The 23,043-nt window shown below is 43.5% G+C and overlaps 1 protein-coding gene across 2 annotated transcripts in view; it reads right to left on the bottom strand.

Annotated features, from left to right (window-relative positions):
- The window catches only part of KBTBD12 (kelch repeat and BTB domain containing 12), a 64,892-nt gene that overhangs the window by 33,649 nt on the left and 8,200 nt on the right, over positions 1-23,043 (bottom strand). For both annotated transcript variants that reach the window (XM_077325405.1, XM_077325406.1), the window contains 3 exons: positions 15,912-17,095; positions 14,279-14,549; positions 8,737-8,887 (listed from right to left, as the gene is read on the bottom strand). In XM_077325405.1, the coding sequence (XP_077181520.1) occupies positions 8,737-8,887; positions 14,279-14,549; positions 15,912-16,990 (1,501 nt within the window). In that variant the 5' untranslated portion in view covers positions 16,991-17,095. The remainder of the gene's footprint in view (positions 1-8,736; positions 8,888-14,278; positions 14,550-15,911; positions 17,096-23,043) is intronic.

The following is a 23,043-nucleotide window of genomic DNA, read 5'->3' as shown; positions in this document are numbered from 1 at the left end:
CTCCATTTATTACAGTTGCTACTGGAGCTACAAAGACATGCTTTGGGGCATACTTCCTTGGAAGCAAATCTCGTCATCCTCAATGGGGCTTACTCCCAAGTAAATGCGGCTACAATCAGTATGTCAGCATAGGCCACACACCAGGTGGCAAGGCAAGAAAGAGGAAGGAAGCTACGCAAAACAAACCAAGGCCCAAAAATAACACTTTAAATTGTTTTGGTGCCGGTGTTTTTCCTTTCCCTAGGCTTAGACTTTGGGTAGGATCCCCATGAAAGGAAGACTTTCTTACTGCTTTCTTGGTAAATCATTAACACTCATGTCGAGCAAACAGAGCAGAACTGTGGGCTGATTACTTATCACTCAAAGGAACACTTCAAATAAATGTAGTAAAAGGTTTACTTTAGAAATGGTATAATTTATGCCAGATAACCAATAATACTAAAGCAATGGAGCTAAATAAAACCTCTCTCCTTTTCCTCCCCATTCTAACTTTTCTTGCCAATGAGATCCCCAGATACCATTTCAAATAAGTATTTCATGATGGAGATATTCAGAATTTAATTGAACCTCACTTAACTACTTAAAAGTTTTAAAAAAAGAAGCTCACAGCAAGGGCTCTAGGGAAAACTGGATTTTAATGAGGTGGAATTCCAGACTGAGAGGATAAACAAAGATTCTTTGATTTTCAAATCTTTTCTAATAGGATTTCTTCTTTAATTCCCTCTGTATGTTCTTATTTATAAAAAAAATCAGGGATTACATAACACAGAAACAATGCAGCATGAATGCCCTTAATGCCGAGGCTGTATTCCTCCATGATGACTTATATTCCACTGGCTTGTCATTCTTTTAGAAGTGTTTGAGCCTGTGCTCTTGGCATTTCTAAAAATTTGCCCATTACTGGTAATGAGTTTTCACAGACTCAGCTGTGAAAGTTTTTTTTTTTTGCATTTTTTAATGCAAGAGATTAAAATGCACGACCTCAAACAGTGCCTTCCCCCATCTGGTTTCCTTCCAAAAGTGGCTCGATTCAATTAGCTCTGTCATTAGCCTCACAATGCCACTCTTTCTTGGGCTTCTGAACAAATATAGTTATGTTCCTGGGAAAATATGGAGAGAAAGAGCTAAGATCAGTGAAATGCTATGAATAGGATAAAAGATTCGGAACTTCAGGAAATGCTCTTCATTTCCTTCTAAAGATTACTTGCCATTTAAGAAGCAATGGGAGGCTCAAGGAATTCTAACAAATGCATCAGGAAGGCAGGAAATCGGATCAAAGGAACAGTGAAGGTCTCAGTTAATAATGCTATCATGTGCCCAAGAAACCTGAGCTTCATCTCACAGGAATGTAAGAACTGTCATGTTGGATCACGTTTGTGGTCCATCTATTCCACAGTCTAACATCCCAAAGTAACTAATGCCACAAAACTCAACCACTTCTATAAGAATCCACAGTAACCAGCTGTGAGATCATTTTAAAATTCCCACAGAACACCTTGAAGAACTTTGCTGCCTTCAATGTGAAGGCCTGAATGATTTCTTCTTAAAGTGAAATTTACCCAGTAGCATTCCTGTGATGCATCCATTAGCTTGGTGTAGTGGTTAGGAGTGTGGACTTCCAATCTGGCGAGCCGGGTTTGATTCCCCAGTCCTCCACATGCAGCCAGCTGGGTGACCTTGGGCTGGCCACAGCACTAATAAAGCTGTTCTGACCGAGCAGTGATATCAGGGCTCTCTCAGCCTTACCCACCTCACAGGGTGTCTGTTGTGGGGAGAGGAAAGGGAAGGCAACTGTAAGCCGCTTTTGAGACTCCTTCGGGTAGACAAAAGTGGCATATAAGAACCAACTCCTCCTCTTCCTCCTCCTCTTCCTCCTCCTATGAAAATTGCTCGGGCACAGTCTTAATCTAGGGGTCGTATTGTAATACTGTGCCATAGTGAACATTTTCAGCAATAGGAAACGGGGTAAAAATGGAATACAACTAGGGGTTCCCAACTCTGGCCTGGGAATAGCCTGTAGATTTGGAGGTGAAGCCTGGGGAGTGTGGAGTCTAGGGAGGGAGCTCAATGTGGATGTGATTCCATAGGACTCCATCACTTAATGCTGCCATTTCCTTTGGGGAACTGATTTCTGTCATCTGGAGCTCAGCTGAATTCTGGAAGAATCCCAGAGCCAATTTGGAGGATGAAAACAAAGAAAAAGGAACAACAAAACTGCTACACAATAAATTTCTTTAAACCATGTGCAGCAGTCTTGTTGTTCCCTTTTCTCCATTCCCATCTGGAGGAAGGCAACTCTACAACCCAGTAATTAACACATGATTGATGGTGATCACATGATAGATGAAGAAAGTCCTATTCAGCCACACAAGATGCTGGAAACGTATGGAATTAGTATATACGGGGAATATTACACAGACCCTTCCACACACCTTTATGTGGTACCACTCACAATTTAAAACCAAGGTAGAAAGACAGTCTGTGGGAATCCTCAGAGTTTCTCTTTTGTTTTTAAAAAACATTAGCCCTTTTCTGAACACTCCAGGATTTGACATTTGTAAAGCATTTTAACATTTCATGGTATCTTAAAAATGTGCAATTTGGCTGTGCTCACAGCAACTATCATACCTTGGCCTGTCTGCTTCAGCCCTTTATGATTCTTAATCGCTCCCTGCTATTATGTGATCCAAAGCTGTGCTGACCGGAATTTTAAAACCCCCAAACCATCCTCACAATTTCACAATCAGGCCTAAAATCAAGGAAAAGGAACAACTGCTTTTCTGGAAGACAACTAACTGCAGTTTTCTGTGTTTTGTTTAGTTTTTAATGGCAGATGTATGCCCTCTCACAACCATGCTGAAATAGAATTAATTAATGATATAATCTTATGCAAGTTTATTCAGAACTAGGGGCAAAGCCCGTTGTATCCAAGAATACAACGGGCGCTAGAGCTTGGCAGTGGGAAGAGGAAGGGGAGGAGTTGACCAGTCTGTAAGGGCATGGGGTTGAATGTGTGTGTTGTGTGGGAGGTTGTGGTGGCATGGTGGCAAATAAGGGTATGGGTGTGGAGATATGGGTGTCAAGAACCTGTGGTTTGGAATGCTCATTGGCTGACCTTTGGGAATTTTGGCATAGTGGTTACAGATGAGCTTTCCAGAGCCATGTCCTCAGATATGTGAAGGGAAAATCAGACTGGGGACCCTTCTTAGGGGAAGATTACATGGCAATCAATTCCTCCCAGTTCTGCGTCATTTCCCTTCTTGTGTGAATGAGGCCACATTCACCGAAATGCCCCTCTGCCCTAATACACATGGGGTAGACACAGTACACAGGTGTCCACCCTGTTCCTTTTGTCTCCCATGTTTTCATTGTTGGTAAAATGTTATGTGCCCACATGCTTCTTTCATGGTTGCTCCTTAGAAGAACAGATTTTTGTACCCTATTGCTTACTACCCAAAGGAGTCTCAAAGCGGTTTACAAACACCTTTTCCATTCATCTCTCCATAATAGTCAACCTGTGAGGTACGTGGGGTTGTGAGAGACCTGAGAGAACTGGGAATGGGCCGCAGTGACCCAGCAGGCCTCAGGTGTCTCAAAGCATTTTCCAGTCGTCTTCCCCTTCTCTCCCCATAGCAGACTCCCCATGAGGGAGGTGGGGTAGCGAGCCTCACAGGGAAGCTGGCAACCCTAAGAGGAAGACTGTCTGTACACAGCAGTCTTGACCTTAGTAAGGTTTTTAATACTGTTTTTTTATTTGCCAGGCCAAGGTTATTTGCCAGGCCAATATGTGTCTCCAGACATTTACTTGTTCTCTATTTACAGTTTCAGGCTGTAAATGTTTATTTAGATCTTCCTGCACATTCCAGACTCACAGGACTGATGCTGGTCTGCCTGTCTGCACCCCAGAATACAAACAGTTGCTGATAAGGGCTGGCCATAGCCCATAGCCCAGGAGGGACACACCTGCACTACTTCCGACCAACTGCAGACAGAAATGGCTCATTTGAAGGCTGGTCTCTGAGGCATTGTATGGTTTTGAAGTCCCACCTCCAAACCTCCAGGAATATTTCCAACCCAGGGGTAGCCAACCTACAGGTGTGGCCTGGAGAGCTCCTGGAATTACAGCTCACCTGCAGAGTATAAAGATCAGCTCCCCAGGCAGAAAGGGCTACTTTGGACAGGGTTGTGGTAGAGAAGAAACATTTAAGGCTTCCCACACAGGTTGTTGTTGAATTGAAAGACTTGATGCCTACTGCACAGGGTTGTTGTGCAGATGAAACAGGAGACAAAAGAGCCAGTTTACTCTGCAGAATAATGCTGTGCAGTGGCCTCAAATCTGCAGAGTTGCAAAGAAGAAAGACACATGGCTTGGCTGTGTCTAACCTCCTGGCAGAGCAGTATTTTAAGTGAGAAGGGGCTTTTCTGTGGCCTCCCTGTCAGGCAACTGTTTGGCAGAAGGGGAAAGTCCCCCCATCAAAAGGAAGGCCCTCAGGCTCCCCTGCATTGCTCTTGGAAAGGCCTCCTTCCCTCAGTCAGGAGCTGTCAGAGGCTTCTTCCCAGCAGGCCTGAAGGGGGGGAGGGGGAGCACTCTGCAGCCTCCAGCCAGCTCTGTCAGGGTTCTGAGGCAATTTGCAGTTGGACATGGCAGTTAGGACAGCCTTGGGGTAAAAAGGGCTGGCACAGCCTCTGTTCTCATCCCCCTTGGCAGCCCTACTGACCTCCTCTCCCTGCGGTGGTCAGGAGCAGACTGGCAGCCAGACTGGGCTGGGTGAATGGAATTTTGGTTTGTCCTGGTGAGGGGCCAATAGGAAGGCGCTTTGCGCGCCTCCCCATTGGCTGCTTGGCTCTGGATGGACACTCGGAGGGCCCAATCAGGAGCCGCTTTCTGGCTCCAGATTGGGCCCTCTTTTTTATCCTGGACAGGGCCTGCCCTAACTCTTCCCCAGGTGGCCTTACTCTTTTATTTAATACCGCAGGAGCGGTTAAAGACTAGGTTGTACTGTGTTCACTGGAGCTTACTTCTAGTCAAACATGCATAGGCTTTATGGTATATTCTGTATTGTTCCTGTATTGTGCCTTGCAATCATAACTAGTACTAGTTACTATAGCTAGTAGCCACTGATCATCCATGAAATTGCCTAATTTCTCTTGAAAACTACCCATTTTATCCTACCCTTTCCCCAGGAAGCTGTAAGTGGTTTGTATGGTTCTTACCTCCTCCATTGGATCCTTGCAAAAATCTTGTGGGGTAGGTCAGGCTAAGAATGGCTGAACACCTGAACTTCATGGCTGAATGAGAAATTGAATTTGGATCTTCATAACCCTAGCCCAATATTCTAATGACTGTTGCCACATTAACCCTCTAAACCATTGACCATCACAACATCTTTAACAACTGTATTCCTTGATTATGTTTGCTAGGATTAAAATCTTAAAACCGCCCGCAGTGTCGTGGGCGCCGCGGACTAAATAATTCGTTAAGTGTGGAGTGGGAGGAGTTAGGGCGGGCTCAGTCTGTGATGAGGGAGGGTGCCGATTTGCCCCTGCCTCTGGACTGACAATTAGAGGGCCCAATCGACAGGCGTGAAGCGCCTGCCGATTAGGCCCTCTGATTACCCGCATGCGGCCAATGGAGCAACTGCGAGCTGCGCGCAGCGCGGCTCGTAGTTGCTCCCTGGCCGGTGACCTGGCGCATTGGGAGGCGCGAAGCGCCTCCAACGCGTCAGGCCGCCGGCCAGGGAGCTGCCGCGAGCCACGCGCAACGCGGCTTGCGGTTGCTCCCTGCACGCCGCCCTCCAGACTCGCCGCCACGAGATCACCGGGGCCAGAAGAGGAGCCACACTCGCCAGCGGAGGCCCCAATATCAGCGGCGGCGCGATCACCGCGCCCGGCCGAGGAGCCACGATTCCCGTTGCCTGTCCCCCGAATGCCGCTGCCCCCAGAGACACCAACGCCTGCTGCGGCACCCACCCGCACTGTCCGCAAACAGACCTACCGGCACTTTGCGCCCTCAGGTAAGCTGCGGTGCGCCCACGCGGTCCAGGACTCTTGGCTAGAGCCCGCTGTATTTATACTACAGCGGGCCTATTTTCTAGTAGTATATATAATAGGATAGTTCATGAGTTCTCCATTCAGCTATTTTTTTTTCCTAATGGGGATTAAACAAATGTACTCTGCTTGAGCTACTATACTTAACTGAGTAGATGATTTCAGCAGATTTGTAGCAGATTGCATTCATGATAGGGCACAGGAGGCTGGCTACGCCATTAGGCAGACCAAGGTTTAATAAGGATCACGTGAAACAAAAGAACAGTAAAAGAACACGCAGATTAAAGTAGTTGAATATGAAGATGATCCAGTTTGTTTCCTATCAGCAGATGGGGAGAGGCAGGATCTTTTTGGGGGTTTTGTGGGGACAAAGAACTCATCAGGGCCAGGCATGGCAGCAAATACTGAGCAACTTGCTTATCCAGGCCAAACTTCTTGCTACTCATTAACAGCAGCCACCCCATGAAAGCCAGTGTAGTATGCTGGTTAGAGCTTCAGATTAGGACCTGGGAGACTCAAATTCAATCGCTATTCTGCCTTGGAAACACACTTGGTGACTTTGAGCAAATCACACACTCTGGCCTAGCCGACTTCAAAGGATAAGGATAAAATAGAGGAGAAGTTAATTATGTAGCTTATTTTGGCCCCTGTTGTGGGGAAAGGTAAGTATAAATAAAACAGATAATAAATATAGGGGAATGCTTAAAATGTAGATAGGCGAGTGGGAAGGAGAGAAAGAAATAGGGAAAGCTGAGGATATGGGGGCTGCCAGGAGGAGAGAGAATATGTGCAGGACGGAATTTATTGATCATTTTTGCATGAAGAATCTGTTCCTGGACAGTCTTCAAATGTTGGTGGGTTTTAGAGTCCCCGCCACATGAAGTCACCTGCATCCTGAGGCTGCCCAGTACCTGAGTCGAGTTTTGGCCGTTTTAAACTTGCGATTTTGGGAATTGCCAAAGCTGGATTTACATCCCTAAATTGTGCATCCCATTGGTGAGCAACCATCAGTGAGCAACCAGTGGACAAAAAGGGATAAGCCTGTATGGAGGTGGAAATGTGCAATAGTCTTGGCAGCTTTGTCCCACTCTCACACCCACCCTCCCCTCTCCATTTTCTGCTCCAAGTAATTTTTTTTAATGGCGTAGTCTGCAAACCTAAATTGTCAAAGGGAAAATAAAATCTTCTTTAAAGTGTCCACGGTCTTTTTGGGATCAGGCAGGCAAAAACAGCTCCGTTTCTGTTTTCCAGAGGTGGGAAATTAGCTGGGAAAGGGGGGGTGATACATCAGCCTCTCCCGATCATACAGGGGTCTGAGCACCTTGTTTTTAAACCAACCATTAACACAAAATGTCTTTTTTGGGCTTCAGTTACCATGTGCAGCCTTCTCACAACTCGGGCAGGCAAAAACAGCCCAATTCCTGTTTTCTGGAGGTGGGAAATGAGTTGGGAAAGGGCTCCAGGAACCATGTTCAGTGTCTCAGAAATCCATCCAGACAGAAATAAAGTCCCCCCCCCCAAAAAAAATCAATCATAAAAAAGGGGGTGGAATGCAGTATCATTCTGGTTTTTCTCCATAACGATGTGGAAGTATTGATTTTTATTAAAAAGTGCATCTGTGTTATGCATTACCGCATAGCAATACAGAAGTGCCTTTAAAAAAAATAATAATTTCAGGGCTGGAAAAAGTTTCAGTCCACAAGAGAACTGCTATGCTGTGATTGGTGGCTTGTTGTGATTGACAAGCCAAGGAGAAGAGGGAGAATTTCGGCTTGTTTTCCCTTGCAGCTTCCTCAGGAGGCAAAAAGCCACAACAGGGCAGAGGGAAAATGTGGGAAGGGTTTTCTTGTGAGGAGTGCTGGAAACACGAGATTTACCATCCCGCATTTGCAAGCACGAAGCCAATCACGTTTTGCCCATCCATTTGGAAATGGTCATTATTTATTTATTTATCTCCAAAGGCTCAGGGGATGTAAAGTGCTCTCCATAAGGCCTTGCAGGTTCACTTCTATGCAATGGGCCCAGCCCGGTAGCTTGCCTGGCACAGTATAACTGGGGCAGATTTTTTCCAGGTAGAAGCCGCTGGAGGATGGGAAGGAGTTGTGAAGAAAGTAGAGTAGATAAAAGTAGGTTAACTTGTGGTTGTTAAGGAGAGGGAAGGAGAGCAAGCTGAAGATGGGGGCAGATAAAGTTAGATGGGAAGGAAGAAAGGAAATGCTATGGGGGCTTTCAGGGAAGGAAAAGAGCAAGTAGTGAGGGAGAAGAAAACGAGATGCCCCCTGTAAGTCATTGTGAGTCCTATGCTTGTTTCTCTGTATTGTCCAAGATGCTTGATGACACAACTACAGCCAACCCCCATTGAAGCAGACAATATTTTGAAGGATAACTATAATAAGGGTGATTTTTTAATTAACATCGAAGATGGAGGGGTCTAGTCACTGTCCCTATTTTTTCTATTCTCTTAATTACCAAAAGTCATTCCTTGCTCTTTGCTACCGTTATGGGGTCGTTTTACAGAATGAAGGAAGCTTTTACTCCTGAAAGTATGTCGTGCTTTTGTTCTGATGACTTTTCTTTAACCTACTATAGTACAACAAGAGAGGAAGAAATCGTTCATTTTATAGAAGCAAATTGTTGGGGAAAATAAAATGTGGCTATCCTATCTGTTAAAAATCTGTTTGCTCTTACCCAAGACATAAATCTCATTGTTGACTACAGCTGTGCTGAAGCGGTATTTCGAGTACTTCATTGGGGTGCGCTCTGTCCATTTGTCTTGCCCTGGGTCATACTGCAACATTCTGTTGCTTAATCGATCAGGCTCATCGTCAGGGAGATCCATCTGTATGAAATATGACAGCCATATAATAATACAACATTTGGAGCCCTCCATGCACGCCTGCATGCTATTAATCACAGAAGACAGCAGAGCAGATAAATAGCATAAACACATCAATTATAGCTGTGAAGTGATTCATACTCACTAGGCTTTAACAGCACTCATGACTTGTGGCTGGGAAGTACATTGTAGAAGGCACATGAATAATGACACATTTATATTCTACTGCAAGAGAGCTGAGGATTTGGATAATGAGAAAGAAACCTACGGATGCAGCCCTGACACAACATAGTTCTTTTTAAAAGGCTTCTCTGAATTCTCAAGAAGAAAGACCTCTTTATTTTCCCCCGGAGATGAAATGTTGATTTACTTGATGACTTGTTGTTACTCGCAAGATCACTGAATTACAGAATAATAGAGTTGGAAGGGACATCTAGTCTAACCTGTGGCACTATGCAGGACACACAAAACCCTAATGCTCATCCGCTGTACCCTGCCACCCCTTTGAACCTTCACAGAATCAGCCTCTCTGTTAGATCGTTATCCAGCCTCTGCTTAAAAATTTCCAAAGATTTCCTACCACGTCCCGAGGAAGCCTGTTCCACTGAAAAACTGCTCTAACTTCTTCTGGATGTTTAGATGGAATTGTTTTTGAATTAATTTCATCCCATTGGTTCTGGTCTGTCCCTCTGGGGCAAGAGAGAACTACTCTGCTCCATCCTCTATATGGCAGCCTTTTAAATAGTTGAAGATATTTAAAAGATATGTCTGTGAACAATTTTTTAAAAGATGATTATATAATACTAAAGACAAAGAGACACACATTTCTTTGAAAATGGCACAGGGAAAAGGATCATTCACAATGCACTACAGCCTGAATCTAAATTGACCAATGGACCCGATTTGACTGGGGGACCCTTTGGCCTGGGTCTCAAGCACCAACTGAGCCTCAAGAAATACTTTCTGAGGGCATTTCATATGTTTCACACCTTGATTTTATGCATACCAGATGCTGGTATTTTAAAACGTTTACTGTGTTTGTTATTAGGTGCGAAGTCATGTCCGACCCATCGCGACCCCATGGACAATGATCCTCCAGGCCTTCCTGTCCTCTACCATTCCACAAAATCCATTTAAGTTCGCACCGACTGCTTCAGTTACTTCATCCAGCCACCTCATTCTCTGTCGTCCCCTTCTTCTTTTGCCCTCAATTGCTCCCAGCATTAGGCTCTTCTCCAGGGAGTCCTTCCTTCTCATGAGGTGGCCCAAGTATTTCATCTTCAGGATCTGGCCTTCTAAGGAGCAATCTGGGCTGATCTCTAGGACTGACCGGTTTGTTCGCCTTGCAGTCAAGGGTCTTGCAAGAGTCTTCTCCAGCACCAGAGTTCAAAATCCTCAATTCTTTGACACTCAGCTTTTCTTATGGTTCAACTTTCACAGCCATACATTGTAACTGGGAAGACCATAGCCTTGACTAGATGCACTTTCGTTGGCAGGGTGATGTGTCTGCTTTTTAGGATGTTGTCTAGATTTGCCATAGCTTTTCTCCCCAGGAGCAAGCGTCTTTTAATTTCTTTGCTGCAGTCCCCATCTGTAATGCTCTTGGAGCCCAGGAAAATAAAATCTGTCACTACCTCAATTTCTTCCCCATCTATTTGCCAGGAATTGAGAGGGCCAGATGCAATGATCTTCGTTTTCTTGAGTTTCAAGCCAACTTTTGCACTCTCCTCCTTCACCTGCAACAAAATGCTCTTTAGTTCCTCTTCGCTTTCTGCCATTAGAGTGGTATCATCTGCATATCTGAGGTTGTTGATATTTCTCTCTGCAATCTTGATCCCCATTTGTGACTCATCTAACCCAGCCTCTCTCACTATGTGCTCCGCATACAAGTTAAATAGGCAAGGCGACAGTATACAGCCTTGCCGAACTCCTTTCTCAATTTTGAACCAGTGATTCCATGCCCGGTTCACACTGTTGCTTCTTGACCTGCATATAGGTTTCTCAAGAGACAGATAAGATGCTCTGGTATTCCCATCTCTTTAAGAACTTGCCACAATTTGTTGTGCTCCACACAATCAAATGCTTTAGCATAGTCAATGAAGCAGAAGTAGATGTTTTTCTGGAACTCCCTAGCTTTTTACCTGATCCAGCATATGTTCACAATTTGATCTCTAGTTCCTCTGCCTCTTTGAAATCCTGCCTGTACTTCTGGAAATTCTTGCTCCACATATTGCTGGAGCCTAGCTTGTAGGATTTTGAGCATAACTTTGCTAGCATGAGAAATGAGTGCAATGGTGCCTTAGTTTGAACATTCTTTGGCGTTGCCTTTCTTTGGGATTGGAATGTAAACTGACCTTTTCCAATCCTGTGGCCACTGTTGAGTTTTTCAAATTTGCTGGCATATGGAGTGCAGCACTTTTACTGCATCGTTTTTTAAGATTTTGAATAGTTCAACTGGAATGCTGTCACCTCCGCTAGCTTTATTGTTGCTCAGACCTCCTAAGGCCCATTTGACTTCATAGTCCAGGATCTCTGGCTCCAGGTCAGTGACTAACCCCTCATGATTATCAGGCCTTTCAGCAAGGGAAACCAACAAATCTCCGCTCTCACCGTATGAATCCCAGGTCTCACAATATGAAGACATGTCCAGATAAATTTTTCACCTCATAACATTAAATAGTTACTTTGTGTCAAAAATAATGTGAGAATCAAGCCTTACTTTAGATCTCCTCCAGTGAAAAGACTTATTAGCTAGATAATGCTGTATGCCATCCAGTTGTCAAAGTGAAGAGGAAGTGCTCTACCAAGACTTCTCATTGTCAATATATAGAGAGGACACTAATTGGCAATTTGACTATACTTTGCCTAAGCTCACCTTGGAATATAAGGCCAATTTTGCCTCCAGATAGAGCTGCAGAGGGTTGACACTGGTTTGTTCAGTATGAATTTGAGAAATCCTGCACCAGATGAGCCAAACAGGGCAGTTTGTATTTAGTGGGATTGGGATGTTGTTACCATGGAACTGAACAAGGCCATGTGCTAGTTTCTGTATTGTTTGCTCAAACTGCACTCATGTATATAAAAACTCATTATGGATATTTTGATTGTGAAGAGGTCTAACTTCCATGGGAACATTTCCTTGAGTGCTTAGAATGTCCTATTCATGGAAAGAGTAGCATGAAACAATATTAATTAAAAAGATCACCCACACAATGCCACCTCCAGAAATTGTCAGGCAAAATGATGGGCCTTTATCCAGACATCATCTGCTTATTAAAAAATCATTAATACATCTGTTGCTTTCTTATTTTATGCCTGAGCCTTCATTTTAATCATTACTGATACTTTAATTGTAATACAAAGAGTTGGTATTTTATGTAGACCAGCCTTTCTCAACATTCTTCAGGCTTCAAGAAACCCCAGAAGTGGTGCAATCATGCAGAATATGGTTGGGAAGCATGGGGTCTCCTCTTCACACCCTTCCAAGCTGATCATTGGCCGTGTGTGTGTGTGTGAGACATGACCATATATGGTCATATCATGATAAATGTGTAACAAAATGAATTCACTCCCACCCATTCAGGAAACCCTTCCAGGACCATCAAGAAACCCTGTGGTTTCATGAAACCCTGGTTGAGAAATCCTGATGTAAACTATAACATTGTGTGAGAATGACTTGTCTTTGAAAAAATCTCTGCTCTGAGGCACAGGGTATGATTGGTTCTTTGTATAAGAAAAGTAACATCCATCTCATCGCAAATCAGGATACTCTCAGACACAAGCTAAATTTGGCTCCCTACCAGTATTCCCATGATTTCCACTACAATTTTTCCTCATGATATACATCCTCAACATCTGCAGTCTTCCTGCTGCTTTGCGCCAATATTGGCACATATGTCCGTATACACTTTGCCATGTATTTATTCCTAAGCCTCTAGGTTGAATATATTTCAGGGAAAATAAACTGTGTCCACCACATTAAAGGTCAGCTGAATTAATAAGCAAGCAGTGCCAAACAATGATCACCAATTTGCCACGAGATCAATATACTTTCCACTCTTCCAAATCTCTCTCCTAAGCTGTCACACCAGCCCAGTAGCTAAGCCAGCTTAGTGGCTTGGACTCAGTGGAAGAGCCTGAGGAACCAACAGCAATTAGTATCATTTCCCAAGATGCTCAGCTCTCCTATAAAAAGGTAAAGATATCCCCTGTGTAAGCACTGGGTCATGTCTGACCCTTGGGGTGACGCCCTCTAGCGTTTTCATGGCAGACTCAATACAGGGTGGTTTGCCAGTGCCTTCCCCAGTCATTACCGTTTACCCCCCAGCAAGCTGGGTACTCATTTTACCGACCTCGGAAGGATGGAAGGCTGAGTCAACCTTGAGCCGGCTGCTGGGATTGAACTCCCAGGCTCATGGGCAGAGCTTTCAGACTGCATGTCTGCTGCCTTATCACTCTGCACCACAAGAGGCTATCAGCTCTCCTATAAAGTGTCACAAAATGTCTTTTTTGTTTTGATTTAACAATGTTGCCTTAAATATACCCTTGGATTCTGGCTGAATAGTTAGGCTTAAAAACAAACAAACAAAAAACCCAACTGGTAACAGTTAGGACCTACAAAGGTTGAATATCTGTATTGTTGTTAAAATTATATCACTTTTATTGTGCACATTTAAAAAAAACAACTATAGCTGTAACTATGGCTGTAAAGTATCTGAGCCACTTAATGAAAGATGTCTAGTTTTCAGTCATTAGCTCTTTTCCAAAGGCTGCCCAAAAGTTTTCAATGGTATGTTTCCTTATTAGTGCATATATTGCAATGAGTGAAGTCTTTACAGCTCTTACTTTGGAGCTTTTATTGGCTGCTATATATATTTTACATGTGTGAAGAACTGGTATGTGTTAAAACCAGACCTTTGAAGAAGGTCCTATAAGGCCCGAAATGCGTCAGTCTTTTGGTTCACATAGTGCATAGCATACTGGTTTGCAACAGCCTATAGGCTGGACATATGTTGTTAATTCCTATAGTTTTTTAAAAAAATTGGGCACAATAAAAGTAATATAATTTTAACAATAATACAGACATTCAACCTTTGTAGGCCCTAACTGTTACCAGTTGGGGTTTTTGGGTTCCACAAATAGTTAGGCTTGCCAGTTCCAGGTTGGGAAACACCGGGAAATTTTAGAGGTACGTCTTGAGGGAGAAATGGGGAGTGCAGTGTCATACAGTCCATTTTCCAAAGAGGCCATTTTCTCCAGGTGAAATGATCTCCGTCATCTGGAGATCAGCTACAATCCCAGGAGATCTCCAGCCACTACCTGGAGGTTGGCAACCCTAAGCTCTCCATGAGCAGCATAAGCAGTATTGCTGAAATGCAAAGTGACATTCCTCACCTGTGGTGTCCATCCTCCTATTACGTACAACCTGTTTTTCACGGTAACCACAGCATGGCAGGCTAACGGCACTGGGAGAGGAGCCACGGTTCTCCAGTTTTCTTGCTCCATTGAGTATTTCTCCACGCAGTTTGTGATGTGGTACTGGTTTTTCAGTTTCATTTGACCTCCTATAACATACAAGTCATTGTGAAGGGTACCCAGAGCGTACAGCTCACGAACCTGTGCAGTACAGAGGCTTTGCCAGCACTGGTTTCCCTGGCTGTTGTACCTGTAAGGAAGCCTAAAGTTAGAATTGTCATGGTCACCGAAGAATGCATGTACATTTGGATTTAAACCTCTCCTTATTTTCCAGCAATGTCAAACAGGGTCAGCAGAGAATTTTTATTTTCAGCAAGCAGTAAAAACATTACCAAGCATTTGCCTTGAGATAAAGATAATTCTCCCATGTATTTTAGGGCTGAATATACTCCCTGCGATGTTTGCAGAGATGCAGTATGAGAGAAAGTCAGATAAACAAGGAATAGGAGAGGAAGATCATTCTTTGTCAAGGGGTTATGTGCTGACCTACTTCTAGCCACCTCTCAAAATACCTACTGGGTATATTTGTGTTGGTATGTTCAAAAGCGCAGCCACAGCGCTGAACAACATATTATGTACAATTCCATTATTCTTTTCTGAGCATGCAATGTAAAGGGGTAGATCAGCACCTGGGGCTGCTAACCTTTCATCTCATTCTATTTTCCCACCAAAATTGCCATGGCCAAACTCCTTTAAATTCTCGTAGGGAAAATGTATGAGTTCCTGTATATATTCCCAGATGAAGTAAATGAGGAAAGAGTTCAACAACTATCTTTCCTCTATGCTAATCTCTCCCTCTCAATTGAAATCCCAACAGCGGTATTGTTTTCTTTAAAAAGCTGGGAAAATATTTGTTTAGTTCTGCTCTCAGTTGATCTGAAGAGTAAATAATAAAACTAGTGTTACTATTAAAGAGGCAGAAGATGAGCCCTGAAGGGATATATTTTGCAGTACTTGTGACTGAATATGGACAAAACCATTTTAAAAGGCCAGGGATAGTCAATGGAATTATTGACTATCCCTGCACATGCACTCCCTGTACATGCACTCCAGCTTTACTCATTGAATTGCCAATGAATGGACATATAATCTGAAGAAATTTCATTTAAGAGACTGTCATGCAATGTGGGCAAGTTATATATATTGTATTAAACATGCTGCAGAGGGCAAGGATACCTCTGTAGAAATCCTTAAGCTTGAGGAATGGTCACAGGACTCTGTAAAAACACAACCAGTGTAGTCTGTAGTTGGATGGAGAAATTTAGATGACCCAGATCTTCCATTTAGACACTTTCATTTTGCTTCGTACAAGTAATACTATAACATAACTGAAGTGGGGTAACCATTCCTACAGTTTTCTACCCTTTGAACTTAGGAAGAGCACCATAGTGGTTAGAAGAGAATATTTCCATAGTGGTTAGAAGAGAATATAGCCCCACAATATTAAATCATTTTCGGGAAGCTGCTCTTAAAACCAACATGCACGTTATTATTTGGAGTGGGAAAGTGTGGCTTATACGTATTTAGTTTCTTTATGCAAGAGAATACAAACCTATAGATTTCGATTTTCCTGGTCTTTTGTCTTGACAATTTCGCAGCGCTTGCCTCGCCTGCCACAATTATATCATTGTTCTCATTAACCACACCAGTACACACGCACCCGAGGCCTTCTCCATATTTTGGGGAAGAAATGAAATAAGTCTTCTGTGTTGCAGGAGCATAACAGAAGCTGGCATCAGCATAGTTACCATGCCTTGATCTGATGCCCTGTGAGTTATTCCCAATGCAAAGCAGAAGAGTTGTGGTCTCCATCCCATAGCGGAGAGTGAGAGATGGCTGGTTGGATTTCCTGATGGTTTCTAATGCTCCCTCGACCATATCACTGCATTGTGAATTACTCAAGAGCACCGTGTTCCTTTTCCGAGCTTCCACTAGGAATGAAGGGCTTACAAGTGTGAGCCTCACTTGCTTCAGGAGCTCAATGAGATTGTTGGCACGCAATTTCCTGCTGTGGTTAACCCATTTGAGGACTAAGTCCAAGATGGTGTCTTCCCTGGACACATTAAGATCATCTGATTGGATCAGGCTTAACAACTGCTGTGCTTCTAGTTCTAATATTTCTTCATGTAAGCTCGCCTCTGAAAAGTGCTGGTACAAATACTTCCTGGCTTGGTCAGACAACTCTTCTGCCCCAATCTGCTTTGCAAAATAATAGATCCCCACACAGTTGGAGGCATCCATGTGGTCCATCATGTATTTCTGGCACATGTCGAAAACATCATCCATTTGCATGAAAAATGCTGCGACAGCCACACTCTGCACATTGCCATTAGTGAGGTGTAGCTCAGCGGTGTACAAGTAGTGAAGAAGGACGGACATGCTTTCTGCAGTTGTGTCATGGAGGACCACTTCCTTCTGTGTGCATTCAACCAAGCCACAGGTAAACATGGCTTTGAAATAAGGGCTGAAAGCAGCCAGCATCAGTTTGTGGCAAGGGAACTTTTTGCCTTCAGCCACCAAGACCACATCAATCATTTCAGTTAAATTTTTCATACTTTTCATTTGATCCAGTAATTGCAAACTATGCTGCTGCTTCCTTTTGCCTACAGTCTTGTAATCCATGGGAAACATGCTTGTATTGCTATTTTAAACCTCTTCTGGCATTTGCTTGAGCTTTAAAAGGGCTATTTGCATGTCTGATGGCTCTCAGAGTGATGTGACTTCATCTTGATGTTCCTGGGGGTGGGGTGAGGGAAAGAAGGAAACATATAATTTTCTTATATGAACAAATCTTCTGACAATCAAATTTTACTATTAGAGCTTCAAGGTAGTAAATGTTTTGAGAGGACAGGTTATAAATCTGTAATACACCCTTGAGAGTATATACTGTTTTAATTTTCCAATTGAACACAAAAGCTGCATTTTTCTACTCTAGATTTTGATGAATGAACAAATGAAATATATCTTACTTTTTGAAAGGTGTGTGTTTTTTTTTAATTTCCATTGAATGCCTTTGATCATTTAAGGACCCTATTTCATCTTCCAATAAAAATGAATAGGATTGATATTGCAAATGGTGGATTTATGGGAATGTTGATTGAGGCCCAATATACATATACTAGAGGTAAAGCCCATTGTATTTTCTAATACAATGGGTGCTAGCCTGCGCACTGCTGGCCCCGGCAGCCTTGCAAAGCTTCTGATTGGCCCCCTGGCCCGGGACTGACACTTGGCCCCGGACTGACCCTCAGAGAGGCCCTGGACTGACACTTGGAGGCCCCTTCGAGTTTTTATCCTGGACTCGCCCCACCCCTTTCTCCTCCCACATCGCCCTTACTACATTATTACTACCGCTCCCATGGAGCGGTTTACAGGTATAACTCCGGATTCTAATGGATTCCAATAATAAACCATGCAAACAAGTGAATGAAAAAGCATATGAATTTTAGTAAAGCATTTGTTAATATATGACATGCCTATAGGAACCAAGCAGGATCTAGATCGTTTTTCGCTGGGAAATTCCATTGAAGGGAACTCATTGAAATCCTATTCAGGACCTCCATCTCCAGATCAAATAAGGGTCACCTATAGACTGAATCATTTAAGATGGAAACTACTGAGTATTAAAAAAGATTTGTCTTCTTGTCCCATGCCTCAACATCATTGGAACAGAATACCCCCATAATTCATCAGAAGGTGTTGGAACATCTCAAGCCAGCAATAGCACAAAAAATGGATGTATTTTATTGGACACAATGGGCAACCTAAATAAGATCTCAGACCTGACAATTAAAGATCTTGTCATGGAACATGACATGAACCTCATGATACCGATTTTCTAACCTTTTAAAAATGTCCTCACACTCTCTTACAGGAATTGTGGATCCACAATTCAGACCCTCCCACATTGCATGGCTAAAGGGTCTTTACTTAAAAAGCAAATGTCTCTTTTCCTACTCATAAGTCTATTGCAGTTTTGGGCAAAGGGAAAAACTGACACAGACATATTTTTAGCCTGCCTGTTAACAGATGCTGCAATTTTATTCTGATACCCAGAGTCCAATAAGAAATATCTTGTTTAAGAACTCTGCCAATTGAACTTTGTAGATTCAGAAGCCTAAGGAAGCATTCTGAAAACTATTTTATCTTCTCTGTAAGGAAAGATAAAGGCCTTAACTTGAGGATTAGACATCAGTTCAAACACTTGCATTGGATCTTTCCAGAGGAAAGTGCTTTCCGTGCCAGTGCTGCTGCCCTTTGTAATAATCAAAGAGGAGACAGGGTTGCCAGCTTTTAAAAATATATATAAAGATCACTTCCTGGATACAACTGCCAAACAGCTATTAATACATGAAAATAACACTCCCACTGAGATAACATTTTGATAATATTTTGCATTAGTTATCCTAGATTAAGGGAGCTCCATTTGTACAACTGGAAACTCAACAGCTCATGAAAGAAACAAGAGACAGGAAGGTAGAACATGAGCAGAAGATTGCAGTCCTTTGGGGCACTGTGCTTTCTGCCTCACCAAAAGACATTGGCCATGGCTGAGAAGAAGCACCTTAGTGTCAGAGGCTCATGCTCCATAGGAGAGGTCCTCCTCCACAACAGATGAGGATGTTGCACAAGTAGTAACTAGTCCTAGGATGCAAGCCATGGTTCTTTTATTGTGATCCATCCTCTCCCATGTGATTTATATATTCTTATTTGACCAGGAGCAGAATGAGAAAAAAAGATACTAAAAATGGGAGAAATTACTGAAAACAGAGGGTGAAGCTCTACAGAAACAAGTCTGCAGCTTTCTAGTTACCCCTCTAACACGGGTCCCCATCTTTTTGAACCAGTGAACACTTTTGGAATTCTGACAGCATGGAAATGCCCTGTATTTCCATCCTCCTGCCAGTAGGGGCAGTTATGAAGCCCTGTTATCTTCTACTTTATCAGCAGGTTTCTTTTATTTCTGGAGGTCTGACCTCAAAAATTACACAAGAAAACAGAATTGGGGAAAGAGTATGGCAAGGAGGAAAACAGAGTACTGGGCTGACTCACACAGAGAGAAACAGTCCAGAGGTAAGTTGTGGAATTTCCAGAGAAGATCTTGCAGTTGAAGTAAATTAGCTGATGTGTCCTGAAGCAAGGGCCTTTTCACCACTGTAGTAAATATACTCTTAGGGTATAGCAGAGCAAAACTACAACAGCTCACACTGTTTAAAGATTGTTCTTGAAGATTTTTGGCACTAATGGGAGAAATAATGGTTTAAAATAGGGTCGCGAGCCTCCAGGAAGGACCAAGGTTTGTAAATTGTAACTCCAGACCAAAGAAATAATTCCCCATTGAGGAAATGGCACAACTTCAGAGGGTTGACTGTGTACCAAAGGGTCTAGAAGGCCTAGAGCGGTGGTTCTCAACCTGGGGGTCAAACAGCCCTTTCACAGGGGTAGCGGCAGGGCAAGCAGCTTGGTCGGGGGGGGGGGGCGCCACCACTGTTGCCGCTCCTCCAATTTATATACAGTTTATAACCAATTTATATACAATCATGAGCAATGGATCTTCACGCCATTGGTCAGTTTGGTTTTAATTTCTGTGAAAGAAGACTTGCATAATTTTATGGTTGGGGGTCACCACAACATGAGGAACTGTATTAAAGGGTCACGGCACAAGGAAGGTTGAGAACCACTGGCCTAGAGTGACATCACATCGCTGAGCTCCATCTCCAAAGTCAGCCTTCCGTCCACACCTCCTGGCCACAGTTGGCAACCCTATAATTAACTGCAGTGAGAGAGAAGGGGGGATATTAAGAAGGCTTGACAACACCAGCTTTGGAAATGTCTGGAGATTTGGGATTGTACCTGGGGTAGACAAAGTGCAGAGAGATTTCAGCACAGGTGTGATGCCATAGATCAGTGGTCCCCAACCTTTTTATCACCAGAGACTGGTCAACGCTTGACAATTTTACTGAGGCCCGGGGGGGGGGGGAGTAGTCTTTTCCTGAGGGACATCGCCACCGCCGCCTGAGTCCCTGCTCCACTTGCTTTCCCCCCGGCACCCCTGACTTCCCGCCGCTGCGCAGTGCCATGCCAAGGGGGAGCCCCAGCCATGGCAGCTACTGGAGAGCACCAAAGGTGAGTCGGCAGCAGAGTGTCAGGGCAGTCCCCGAGGCAGCAGCCGGGAAGGAGGATGAGGAGGAGCCACAGCCGGGTACCGACTGATCCACGGACCGTTCCTGGTCCCCGGACCGGGGGCTGGGGACCTCTGACATAGATATTGGAAGTGAAGGACTATGTGCTGGCTCTTAACCTCAGACTTCAGAGGGGGACTACAGAGAGAGCCAGAGTGATAGATAGTATGGGACCTGAGAGCCATTTTGGCGTAGTGGTTAGGAGTACAGACTTCTAATCTGGCATGCCGGGTTCGATTCTGCGCTCCCCCACATGCAGCCAGCTGGGTGATCTTTGGCTTGCCACGGCACTGATAAAGCTGTTCTGACCGAGTAGTAATATCAGGGCTCTCTCAGCCTCACCCACCTCACAGGGTGCCTGTTGTGAGGAGAGGAAAGGGAAGGCGACTGTAAGCTGTTTTGAGCCTCCTTTGGGTAGAGATAAGCGGCATATAAGAACCAACTCTTCTTCTTCTTTTCCCATCCTTTCTACTGCTCTGATACTGTCCATGAGACAATCACCTCTAGATTAGACTTACGTAACTCGCTCTATGCAGGGCTGCCCTTGAGACTGCTCTGGGAACTCCAGCTGGCTGCATGAGTACTGACAGGGATTCAGTGGAAAGCATACATAACACCAATGCTTGTTCAGCTGCATTGGCTCCAGACTGGAGATTCAATCAGGTTCAAATGCTGGTGCTAACCTTTGAAGCCCTAAACATCTGGGACCAGTATATCTGAGAAGAGACCCGCTGCATATGCAGACTGTATTGACTGTGGAACCAAAGCCAATGGGAATACAATTGAGAGGAGCATAGGCTTTGGTCATGGGTTGCACTGAGTGTGTATGAAGGAAGACTGGAGCAATTCACTCCACTCCCATCCTGTTCATGAGTTCAGTCAACAGATGCAATGCATACAGGCTCAAGCATTATAGAAATCCATAACAATTTCACTTTCACTCTCTGCTTCCTTGTGATACCATCATTTCCCTGATGTATTAATTGCTAAGTCTTGAAGAGCTTTCAAAACACAGCTTTTCTGTGTACAATACAATATAATGTATAGAAATAGCACATTTAAAGTTTTAACATTCTGGAAAGAAAAGAAAAAAACCCTACAAAGCTCCTTTTTATTGCTTTTCTTCATTGTTCTTATGTGTCCTGTCAATGTTAATTTTGTTTTGTTTCAAGTAAATCTGTTTTACATTTTGTACTTATTAGGGTTGTTAACACAGCATGCGCTCACATTCGTTAACAAACGCTTTGCAATTGTGGTTTGATAACATTCTGCACATCTGCTCTCTAGAAAAGCTGTTTGAGAATACTCAAGACACTGTGTTGAAATGTCAAAATAATATTAAAGCCTAAATCTGCACTCAGGCCAAGTAACTCTATGAGGGACACAGCCTGTGGGCAATAGGTGAAATTATCGGTTTTTCAGGTTTTAACCTTCCTTTTCTCCCAAAAGCTCCAGGCTGCATTCATGATCTTCACACCCAGCGGTAGCAATACCTCCTACTAGGAGCCAGGGGAGATAATCCTGCTTACCTGCTCATTCCCCCTTGCCTTCTTTACAGAATTGCATCGAACTGTGCATAGGGCTTCCTAAACTTCCTGAACTACCAAGATTCAGCTACCATTTTGGTTGTCCTGACAACCAAAACTAGCAACCAAACTCTCATGAGAGTCTAACAGCCAGCATGCGCAGGGAAATGTGGGCCATGGGAGACTGACATGTGAATGTGAGGATTTATTTCATTTGTAGTCTTTCTTTCTTGCTGAGGCTCAAGGTGGGTTGCAACAATATAATACATACAAATCATGTGTTAATCAGATCACAGAATTAGATAATTTTAAAAAACCCTAGTAATACATACCACAGACAGTGTATTCAAGCTGGATTTCTAAACTGGCTCACAATGTAAAAACAACAGTATAACATATACACCATAAAAATGACCATACAATATGTATTCAATGTAGATCTGAAGCAGCAGAACAAGTTTAGAGTCCAGGGGCACCTTTAAGACCAACACAGTTTTATTCAAGGTATGAGCTTTCGTGTGTGCGCACACTTCCTCAGATACAACGTCATGGAATGGAAGTGAACAGTTCAAAGTTATAGACAGAGTGTGAGAGTATAAATTAACATACAGCATAATGAAAATGGTTAACAGATTCCAGAGATAAATAGGAAAAACATCTATTTGGATTTGTTTGTGTTCACTTGAGACTGAATTGCATGGGAAACTTTCCCCGTACAATAAATATGCCACATTAAGAGAATAATGGGCAAACAGACAATCAATTGCAGACAGCAGTGAGCTGAGACCTTGCTCTTCTGCCCCCTGCCTGTCCTCTGGTAGCATCTTAGGGCATCAACTTCTTTGAATACATATAACGTGCAGTATAATAAAACGGGTTTGCAGTGGCATATCTAGCCTGTTTGGTGCACGGGGCAGATAAACATTTGATACCTCCCCTCTCTCTTAATGTTTTTGTTGTCAAGTCAGAGCTGACT

The sequence above is a fragment of the Paroedura picta genome, chromosome 3 (genome assembly GCF_049243985.1).
Source record: "Paroedura picta isolate Pp20150507F chromosome 3, Ppicta_v3.0, whole genome shotgun sequence".
In the NCBI taxonomy this organism is placed as follows: Eukaryota; Metazoa; Chordata; class Lepidosauria; order Squamata; family Gekkonidae; genus Paroedura; species Paroedura picta.
The sequence above is the reverse complement of the archived record's forward strand: the minus strand, read 5'-3'. Positions and strand labels throughout refer to the sequence as shown.